This window comes from Ammodytes marinus (genome assembly GCF_949987685.1).
Source record: "Ammodytes marinus genome assembly, chromosome: 2".
NCBI lineage: Eukaryota > Metazoa > Chordata > Actinopteri > Uranoscopiformes > Ammodytidae > Ammodytes > Ammodytes marinus.
In genome coordinates this window covers 35270985-35282495 of record NC_137231.1, presented here as the reverse complement: position 1 = coordinate 35282495, position 11511 = coordinate 35270985, and the positions used below count along the sequence as shown (strand labels likewise).

Genomic DNA, 11511 nt, shown 5'->3' with positions numbered 1-11511 from the left:
ATATTGAATGACACCCGTATTCGGCAAACAAACTTAATAAAAACGTAATACGACATGCCTTTCACAAATACACGTTACTTTCTTTAAAGCCACGACTGTTGTCTGTCTATACGAGCTGTTTTGGTGAAAAATTATTGAGTAATTTTCCATATCGAGACAAAACTCTTAACTAATGTATGCTGTATGCTAGGCTAATGTTAGCCTTCTGCAGTAGGCTAGCCTCACGTATAGTCCATCCTCGCCAGGTCGGACGGGAAAAAACACCTCAATATTGAAAATTACTCAATCATTTTTCACAAAAACAGCTCGTATGGACAGACAAGAGTCGTGGCTTTAAAGAAAGTACATTTTTTTTGTTAAATGGATGTTTGATTAAGTTTTAATTAAGTTTGTTTTCAGAAGACAGGTCTCCTTCAATACAAAGTGAACGGAACGCTGTTCAATGTTTTCCCCCACGATGGGCGTGGCCTATTTCATGCACGGTCTCTATACTCACTATCCAGAAAGACATCGTTTCCATTACCCTGTTTTATTACACAGCTTACTAAAACTAAAATGATTAATTGAAGCAAAATATTGAACTTGTTTTATTTAAAAAGCTGCTCCGAGGAACTTTCATTTTTTGTTAATTCTAGCGCCCCCCTTTGGACAAAAGCGGTAGTGTTTTAACTACGCCAGCTGTTGTTCCTGGGTGAGCGTATACCCATGACAAAGGCATTAAGAACTATATAAAAATAGCATTCTCTTTGCACTGATGGTCTAATTTCCTATAAAATTTAATTCATGATCAGAGGAAAAATTAAGACCGTTTCAGAAATATTTAAAAAGTTCCTCGTAGCTCCTTTAAGACAAATTGACTTTCAAATAACCACAGCGAGGTCATCAGAGTATTTACAGTATATATTTACTTTATTTACAAATCACTGAATCCCGCCAACAGTCGCACGACGCAGAGAATCAGCCGAAGAGAAGTGAATTCATTACACAGTTCCAATATAAATAGTCAAAGAATCAAGAAGAAGCAAAATGTTTCGTTACGTTTCGCAGAGAAAAAAAAAAAAAAAAAAAAATCAACAGAAGTTACAGAGAAAAACATGAAAATAAAAGTAAAAAAAGTACAGATTATGTTACAGTCACAGAGCAGAGGGCAGAGGGCAGAGGGTAGAGGGTTGCACCTTTAAGTGGAGTAGATTTCGTTTATTTTAAAAAGATAAATTTAGGAGAGCAGCTTTAAAGGGGGTTAGCTTGGAGGACGTCTGCTTTCAGACAAAATGAGGTTGGAGCCCATTGTCTGTCTGTCTCTCTCTCTTTCTGTCTGTGTCTGTCTTTCTGTCTGTCTGTCTGTCTGCCTCTCTCTGTCTCTCTCTGTCTCTCTGTCTGTCTTTCTGTCTCTGTCTGTCTGTCTCTCTGTCTTTCTGTCTCTGTCTGTCTCTTTCTGTCTCTCCGTCTGTCTGTCTGATGACCATAGCAAAGATGAAGAATTTGGGGTTTTTAATAACATTTAACTGAAGAGTTAATGATCCTGGCAGTTCAAATCTGTTCAAAATCTTTCAAACTTTTAACTCTTTTAGTGTATATTTGAAATTAAGTCGAAACTCCATCCAAGCTGCAGTAATCAATTTTATTTAAAAAAAAACACAAGAGCATGAAATTACTGAAACACTAAGTTTTACTGTGTGCGCACGTGTCGGCTCGTTTTGGTTTTTCTAGTGACCACAATAATCAACGAATAAACAGCGTTAAAAAAACATTTAAAAAGTGTCTGCAGAGCTACATTGTTGGTGTTTATGTTTTCGTTGATAGTTAGCGCTGGAATGCTTCGTAAAAAGGGACAAAATTTACTGACCGATCCCGTTAAAGGTGCTCCGAGGAACTTTCAGATTGTGTTAATTCTAGCGCCCCCCTTTGGACAAAAGCGGTAGTGTTTGTACCACGCCAGCTGTTGTTCCTGGGTGAGCGTATACCCATGACAAAGGCATTAAGAAAAACTATATAAAAATAGCATTCTTTCTTTGCACTGATGGTCTTGTTTGCTGTTAAATGTAATTGATGATCATCAGAGGGAAAAATGAGACTGTTTCAGAAATATTTAAAAGTTCCTCGTAGCACCTTTAAAGACTGGGAGAACTGATTAAACACTATCAACATGATTAATTTATTTCACATTTAATTTAATTAAAAGTTGAGTTGATGGCGACATCTTTAAAGCACTTCGGGACATCAAAGCTCGGGGCAAGACGGACGTTTTCGTTTGAAGGCAAAATAAGTATTTGTTGTAACTTGTACAATTAGGAATTAAAGCTATAGTGCATAACTTTTTCACAAAAAATTAATGTCTGGTTACATTCAAGCCATCGCCAAACGAGTTGACACAAAGTTGATTATTAAGCCTATTATCAGCTCCACAAAACTCTCTCTGTATTTCTCAGTATGGCAGATTTTACAAACTGGTGCCCCCCCCCCCCCCCCCCTCCCCCTGACACTGGTGCAGGAGCTCAGAAAAATCCCAAGAAGAGCCCAAGAAATGTTTCAGTTGTTGATTCTACTGCTAAGAAAAAAACCTGGACGTACAGCAGAAGGTATAAAATCCATGTGCCATCACTGAAGGCTTTTACCTCATGTAGATGCACCGACAGTGTTGTTGTTAATTACTCAGAATTCCTCATGGGGGCGACAGAAGTTACGCACTATAGCTTTTAAGACATGTGACAGTCATTGGGACGCAGTAATTTAGCTGAAATGAAGTGTAATCCCGGCGTAAAGTTACAAATTAAACAAAACAAAAACAAAAACAGGCAGTAATAAATTAAAACAATCTGCTATGCCTACTACAGTCTTTTCTCGATACGCACTGAATTCAAGAGGGACGCAACAAATGGCCATTAGGGGGCGCTGTGGCAACGAAAATATACTTTAAATATATTTGGAAAACATGTTAGAAAAAAGAAAAAAAAATCAAGATTACAAAAAAAAAAAAATCTTTTAAAAAAACCTGCCCTGAACTTATAGAGACATTCAAGCTCAGGTAAGTTAACTTCATCTTCACCTTCATCAATCGTTTTGTAATATTCAAAATCTTCTCAAACCAAGAATTTTGTTATCTATACATTTAAATTAAAAAAAGGCGAAATTGTGATGTTCTAAATCGCTTTCAACCAAATTTTTCCAGTTAAAATATTTTTGATTTTTGATTTTTTTTTTTTTTAAAGGCAAAATTGTGGAGTTGCAGTGATTATGGGTTTTAGGTTTAACTGTTGGTAAATGTTTGTTAGAAGGATTTCAAGGGTCCACTTCGCTTGGATTTCTAGGGAGAGATACTTGACTTGGGACCCTAAAATAATGCCGGGTAACAATAGTATTTAGTCTATTTTGGTAGGACAGAGTCACAGTGCCCTTATTGAAGATGTATTTCTATGCATTTTGTATTTGGGGTACAGTTTTCGCATCATTCAGACCAGTTATTTAGTATTATCAAGTATAAATGCTAGGGATGGACTGATATTATTTGGCCGAAAATATCACAAAAAAACTTCAGTGTTCGATATTTTGACTTTCAAGACTTAATATGGGTTCATATTCGAAAAAACCTGGATTCTACAATTTCCGTTAAGTAACTTGATAGCGTATTTTGGTAGACCCAACCTGTCCCCCACACTTTTAAAAATGCAATATTATTTTAAGCAGACTTTAGAAGGATCCTCCATAGTGTTTTTCAGAGGCTGAGTGGTACCAAGCATGATGCGTAGACTTTAAACTGATCCTCGTGTTTAAAAAAAAAAAATCAGTGGAGTGCCCCTTTAAACCCTGCGATTTGTACAACTATGTCATCAGTTCTAGGCGTGAATTAACCTGGGACGTCCCAAACGAAAATCTCCAATCCACATCTACAACCACATTGTAAAAATGCATCTGGCAAGCAAACCAAGTATAACAGATAATGGGGTAAAATGAACAAAAATCATTGAAAAATTTCTGGTTGACATTTTGTTTTAGAATGTTTTGAAGCACGGGATTGTTCTAGACTTTCCCAACTGAATAAACAACTGATGGGATACAACGCATACAGCTCTGGAAAAAATTAAGAGACCACTCCAAATATTCAATGTCTCTCGTTTGACTATTTATAGGCCTATGTTTGAGTAGAATGAACACTTTGGTTTTATAATATAAACTACTGACAACATTTCTACCAAATTCCCCCCCCCAAAAAAATATTGTCATTAAAGAGCATTTCCATTAAGTAATGTAGAGAAGAAGATTGAAGAACAATCCAGACTGGTCTCTTAATGTTTTACAGAGCTGTATATAAAGACAAAGGTAGGACTTCAAATCAAAAAGCTAAGAATGGCAAAGAGTGAATGTTCGAAGTAACTGGGGCATTAGGCCTTTACATTTTCATAGCAGATTAGTTTATAGTTAAAATTTGGTCTAAATTGGAGGATTTGGACCGGAGTTGGTACATCATTTGGCTAGGAATATGTCCATAGGAATGTCCGGAGTTGGAACTTGGGTGATTCGCAATATTTCAAAAAGGTGCTCCGAGGAACTTTCATTTTTTGTTACTTCTAGCGCCCCCCTTTGGACATAGCGGTAGTGTTTTTACCACACAAGCTGTTGTTCCTGGGTGAGCGTATACCCATGACAAAGGCATTAAGAAAAACTATATAAAAATAGCATTCTTTCCACTGATGGTCTCGTTTGCTGTTACATGTAATTTATGATCAGAGGAAAAAATTGGACTGTTTGAGAAATATTTAAAAGTTCCTCATGGCACCTGTAAGAACTGTCTGAATTCAAGTCCCATATCTTTATTTATCTAATTTATCTTATTGTCGAGTTAAGTCTTGGGAAATGAGCAATTCTTAGCTCTTGTATTAGTGCCTGTGTAAGTATGTGTCTCTCTCTGTAAAGTGGCTGTATGTAGTTTTGGGTCCTTTTGGCTTGAAGGAATAAGACCTAGTGTGACCCCAGAATGGTTGGGATTTTGGCCGAAGGATGTATTTTTTTAGAGTTGGAATTTGGGATTTGTCTAAAATTTTATATTTATCCAGACATGACAAAAAAATCTGGATATTTGAGGCTTTCAGGAATGTTTTAAGGGTATTTTCTTGATTGAACCAAAGCTTCTAAAAGGACTGTTAAAGGTTGGATCTTGTGTTTTAAGTTACTGGACCATCTTGACTGCACTGCCTGCTATAGTAAAGCCTGTCTGATGCACCCTGTATTAGTGCCTTTAGATTGGAGAGGATAACCCTGCCTACATATCCGTCTCTCTCTCATACGATGGTTGTTGGTATATGTAGTTTAGTGTCCCGTGGTTAGCATTAGCAGCTACAGCCCTCCTTGGCGGGCTGGCTGTCCGCGTTGAGCCTTCCTCCCTGGGGGGCGGACGGCTTGTGTTGGACCCCCGACTCGGCTGCGTTCAGATCCAGGCTGCCATCCTGGATGTTCTGGTAGATTCTCTTCGCTGCTTCGAGGAACGCCTCTTCAACATTCTCCCCTCTGAGGAGAAACAAGAGATGGAATTTAGTTAAAGGGACACTGTGTAACATTTTAAGTAATTCATTAGCTAAAATCAATATCCTCATTCATAAATATGTCCTCATTGGTGTAAAATCACCTCTGCCAATAATCTGAATTATCCTCCTGAGCGGAGAATTACAAATATTACATTTTGTACATTGAGCAGGCAGGTCTTACGGAGGAATCCATGTTGTTTAGAATTTAGAATTGTTCTTGTCCTTGGTTACCCAGGGAGCGTTGCATTCTAAAACTTTCTAGATGATGTCATATAACAGTGCCCCTTTAAAAAGGTGCTACGAAGAACTTTTTAAATATTTCTGAAACAGTCTAATTTTTCTTGTGAAGACCATAAATTACATGTAACAGCAAACGAGACCATCAGTGCAAAGAAAGAATGCTATTTTTATATAGTTTTTCTTAATGCCTTTGTCAACGCTTCTACGCAGTTAGTTTACTAAACATATTTTCTCTACATATAATTCTTAGTATTAAATAATTCTGTCATCATAAATCAAAACCTAATTATTTTGAGGAACCTGGAACCAAATGTTAAGACTAGAATATGTTTGTAAACCAAACTGTGGGCCCTGCTGCTGTAAACAACAACAGTGAAACAGTAACTTTTCAGGAAGCTTTCTAACTTCAAACAGTGTTCCAGGGATCTACATTTTCCCTGTGAGGAAAGTTTGTTTATTCAGTTATGGAGAATATACCTTAGAAAATGTTTCACTTCTCTGACACACACAGAGTTACACAGTTTGATTAAACAAAATCTGTGTTTTCACGTGTGTATCTTCATGAATTAGAAGCATATTTTGTGTGTGTGTTGTAGTTAAAGAAACAGTGTTCACTTAACGCTGAGGTTATTTACATTTTTACAAAGATAAAGATTAGAACAAAAGTAAAACAAAGAAGCTTATCAGCAAAAGGAGTCAACGTGTGGAATTCTATAAATGAGGAAATGAAAGTGTTTTACATGGTGTGTGTGTGTGCTTCTCTGTGTGTGTGCTTCTCTGTGTGTGTGTGTGAGCGTGTGTGTGTGTGTGTGTGTGTGCGTGTGTGTACTTACGTCTTAGCGCTGGCCTCGAGAAACAGCAAACCTGATCAACAGAAAGTCAAAGAATCACAGTCAGTTTCCTGTTTTCATTTCAACATGTTACAGCTAAAACACACACACACACACACACACACACACACACACACACACACACACACACACACACACACACACACACACACACACACACACACACACACACGATTGTAGGTTTACTGGAAACAATAAATAAATGTTAAAAAAAACATTATTTTCTAAAACTTTACAAAACATTTTTTTTTTTTTAATTAAAAAAAAAACACCCAACCCAGAAACAGCCATTCTAGGCTCGTCACAACTAGAGACTTTAGGTACGATAGGTATCTATCCAGTATGGGATGGTGATCTCTAAAAAAATTATTCTTAAGGTTTGGAATAAGGAGATCGCCCCCTGCTTTGATATGTGGCTCATGGAGTTCTCTAGTACTTTATATATGGAGAAAATCCGTTATGAGATTTCAGGGAAAGCAGAGAAGTTTAAACAGATATGTCAGCCTTTCCTGGACTATATAACAGTACTGAAGGGACCTACATGACACCTCGTTGACTTTTTATTTTCTGCTTAACATTTACCTTTAGTTTAAACAATGTCCTTGGAAACCTGTTATGTAGAGTACGCCATGTTAGCTGTTTATTTTGTTTCGTCTTATTTGTGTGTTCACTTTTTCACTTGTGTGTTTGTGTTCTTAAAAAAATAAAATCTTTCTGACCGTTTTCTTCAGCGAACTGTTTTGCCTCTTCATACGTCACGTCCCTCTGAGCCTCCAGGTCTCCTTTGTTACCGATCAGAATGATCACCTGAAAACACAGATATATGAGCGCCCCACAAAAATCACTTTACTGTCACGTAAACTAAAAATGAGACTGCTTTAATATCCACGTGATTGACTTTGCAATATTCCTGCTAATGTTCAAACCTTTGCATCAAACGTTTGAACATTCAACCCTCTAGTGACGTTGCACCGTAGAGTCGACTCACTGAAAATATTCATCTAAACGTCAAACCTGCTTTTTTGTTACTAATGCCTCGTTTCCACCGAGTAGAGCGGGTCGGGTCGGAGCGGTTCGGTCCGGGTAGTTTGGCTTTTCATTTGCCAGAAGTTGGGTATGGTACGGTTTAAGCGCACCTAACCGCTCTGAGCCGCTCCTAATCTCAGTACTCCTCCGTTGGGGTACCAGCCGCCTGAAAGGGTGCCGAAAAGGCCGAGCTACACACTGCCGTCATTTGATTGGTCGAAATAATCATTTCCGCCGTGTGTAGTCATCTCGGCAAGAGTGGAGAGAGTCTTGTGTTTTGGCGAAAATGTGAGCGCAGCACTGTTTATTGTGTGGTGTTTTTCCTCGTCATTAAATGAATCAGTTGGCTACACTGTGTCCCACTGCTACGATGTCACGTAGCTGCCGCAGCCAGCGCTGTTCGCTCACTGTCTCTATCAGTTGCACCGAGCCGTCTGTGCTCACAACAACACGGGGGGAATAAATAAAGAAGCGGCTGGTTTGACCAAGCAAAAACAAGAGACCGCTGGCTTGACCACAGCTGTTCCACAGCCCGATAGTTTGACCCATATTCTGGCGGCGGCTATCACAGTCCAGCCTAAACCCCGCCCCACCAGTAAGGGTAGGGTCATAAACCCCGCCCTACCAGTAAGGGTAGGGTCATAAACCCCGCCCCACCAGTAAGGGTAGGGTCATAAACCCCGCCCTACCAGTAAGGGTAGGGTCCGCGGTGGAAACAACACCGAGATTCTTAAAAGTGAGCTGTCCCGCTCTGAGCCGCTCCGACCCGACCCGCTCTACTCGGTGGAAACGAGGCGTATGTATGTTTGCTACTGGATGTCTGAATTTCCTTTGGGGAATTTCCGTTGCTCCATAGTGTTGACTCACTGTGTGTGTGTGTGTGTGTAGTGTAGTGTATACTCACGGTGTGTGTGTGTGTGTGTGTGTGTGTGTGTGTGTGTGTGTGTAGTGTGTGTGTGTGTAGTGTATACTCACTGTGTTTGGGTTGGTCAGGTTGCGGGCGTCTGTCAGCCAACTGCTCAGGTGATTGTAGGTGCTTCTCCTACAACACAAACACACAAAGAAAACATTCATCTCAACGTCAAACCAAATATGAGCTCTTGTTTTTTTTCTGCGTCTCTTTTGTTGTATGCCTTTGTAAAATATTCGACTATCGTATAGATGTACACATAATGTAAAAGGTGTTTATAGCTGATAAATGTGTAAAACATAATAAGCCGTTGAATAAGGTCTGGGAATTAAAAAGCTTTGGCTATTGCTTATGACACTTTATAATGAATTGTGTTTTGTGTATGTTGTTTCATACTTCATTTTTAAATTTGTTCAAAATCAAAAATATGAACATGATCCACGCGAGTCACGGCCCTGAATCTCTCCTGACCCACTGTGTCTCTCTCTGTCTGTCTGTCTGTCTGTCTGTCTGTCTGTCTGTCTGTCTGTCTGTCTCTCTCTCTCTCTCTCTCCTTCCCTGTGTTTGTCTGTCTGTCTGTCTGTCCCTCCCTCCCTCCCTCCCTCTGTATCTGTGTGTCTGTCTCTATGTCTGTCTCTCTCTCTCTCTCTCTCTCTCTCTCTCTCTCTCTCTCTCTCGCTCTCTCTCGCTCTCTCGCCCTCTCTGTAATAAACCCACCATATGATGTAATAGACCCACCTTGTGATGTCATAGACCATTAAAGCCCCCGCGGCCCCTCTGTAGTAGGAGCGGGTCACGGCCCTGAAGCGCTCCTGACCCGCGGTGTCCCAGATCTGAAGCTTGACCTTCTGCCCGTGAACCTCCATGATCCTGGTGCCAAACTCCACGCCAATGGTGTGAGGGCAGTCCGCCATGACTGGAGGGAGGAGGGAGGGAGAGAAAGAGAGGGGGGGAAGGAGGGAGGGATGGAGAGAGAGGGAGGGAGGGAGGGAGGGGGAGAGAGAGAGGGAGGGAGGGAGAGATATAAAGACACAGACATACAGAGAGAGAGAGAGAGACAGACAGACAGACAGACAGACAGACAGACAGACAGACAGACAGACAGACAGACAGACAGAGACAAACACAGAGGGACAGACACACACAGACACAGAGAGAGGGAGAGGGAGAGAGAGAGATGGAGGGAGAGGGGGGGAGAGGGAGAGAGGGAAGGAGGGAGGGAGGGGGGGGAGAGAGGGGGGGGAGGGAGAGAGAGAGGGGGGGAGGGAGGGAGAGAGGGAGGGACGGAGGGAGGGAGAAGGAGGGAGGGAGGGAGAGGGAGAGACATACACACACAGGGAGAGAGAAACAGAGAGAGAGAGAGAGACACACACAAACACACACACAGATACAGACACACACACACACACACACACACACACAGATAGAGGGGGAGAGAGGGGGAGAGACACAGACAGAGAAGAGAGAGAGAAAGACAGACAGAGACAGACAGACAGACAGACAGAGAGTGAGAGAGAGAGAGAGAGAGAGAGACACACACACACACATAGACAAACCATTATTACACACATCAGATAGATAAACATAAACGCAGCAGCAACCCTGAGCTTCATTATATGAGCTTTTGAAATACACAACTTCAAAAACTAAACTTAGAATACTATTGCATGCGAAGCAGATGCAGTCTGTTCCCACAAGTTAATTGCACAAATATTTTCTATTGTAGACTTGTTTTTTCAAGTGTATATTCGTCACTTTTTCTGTGTGCACTAGTATGCCAAGACAGAGACCTTGTATAAGAAAACGTCAATAGTAATAAAGTAAATAAGGAGATAAAATAAAATAAGGAAGAGCAGTTAGCAGGAGAAAGGCACGAGAAGGGGAAAAAGTAACTCACATTTCTTCTCTGTGAACTGATGGAGCAGACAGGACTTCCCCACGCCCATATCACCTGCAGAGAGAGGGAGGGAGAGAGAGAAGGAGAGAGAGAGAGAGAGAAGGAGAGAGAGAAGGAGAGAGAGAGAGAGAGAGAGGGAGAGAGAGGGGGAGAGAGAGAGGGAGAAGGAGAGAGAGAGAGAGAGAAGGAGAGAGAGAGAGGGAGAGGGAGGGAGAGAGAAGGAGAGAGAGGGAAAGAGACTGATGAAGGGAAAAGTTGAGCTTTAGACACTCCTATGTTTTTTTTTCCTGTATCTTATATGTTATTTTGTATTGTACCTTGTACAGCACTTTGGTCAACTGATGTTATTTTTAAATGTGCTGTAGAAACGCTGAGAAAATCGGCTAAAAACCGCTGCATAAGTTAAGTCCATTTGAATGTAAATAGTGACTTCTCTATAAGGGTTAGCATGCACACACACACACACACACACACACACACACACACACACACACACACACACACACACACACACACACACACACACACACACACACACACACACACACACACACACACACACACACACACACACACACACACACACACACACACACACACACACACACACACGCCTGTCATGGCAGATCGTCTGGGTAAAATCTCAGTAAATTAATTTTCCTGGAACCGACTCGGAGCCAGCAGCTGCCTGAAGACGGGAAATCAATTTAAGATCTGATGGTTTGATTTAGTAAACAGCAGTGTGTACAGTTTGGAGTTTATAGAAAAAGGGCTCTTTTTTCTGAAAGATGTTGTTAATTGATTTGATATGATTTCCTTAAAGGAATACCTCACCCATATGGAACCGGCGTTCTATCATTATAAAATCACTATTATAATATAATGAATGAGGGTTTTCTTCCCTAAGTCTTTCCTCAGTTTTCCCTTGGCCCAGCTGTCCTGTTAATCCTAACCCTACATTTTACCATGTGTGATGTCAGACATGGGAAAATGTAGGGTTAGACAGTGAGACCATAAAACACTCTTTCTGCCTTTTCTCAGGCTAGGATGAACCGATTTCTAAAATGT

At 40.7% G+C, this 11511-nt stretch overlaps 1 protein-coding gene across 1 annotated transcript in view; it reads right to left on the bottom strand.

The window, feature by feature from the left end:
- Nucleotides 1–900: 900 nt before the first annotated feature.
- Nucleotides 901–11511, bottom strand: part of LOC307263731 (ras-related protein Rab-14-like) — a 12993-nt gene continuing 2382 nt past the window's right edge. The window contains exons 3-8 of the mRNA XM_080044963.1: nt 10444–10497; nt 9285–9462; nt 8612–8678; nt 7330–7417; nt 6593–6623; nt 901–5502 (exon numbers count right to left, since the gene is read on the bottom strand). Coding sequence (XP_079901089.1) covers nt 5325–5502; nt 6593–6623; nt 7330–7417; nt 8612–8678; nt 9285–9462; nt 10444–10497 — 596 coding nt within the window. The 3' untranslated portion in view covers nt 901–5324. The remainder of the gene's footprint in view (nt 5503–6592; nt 6624–7329; nt 7418–8611; nt 8679–9284; nt 9463–10443; nt 10498–11511) is intronic.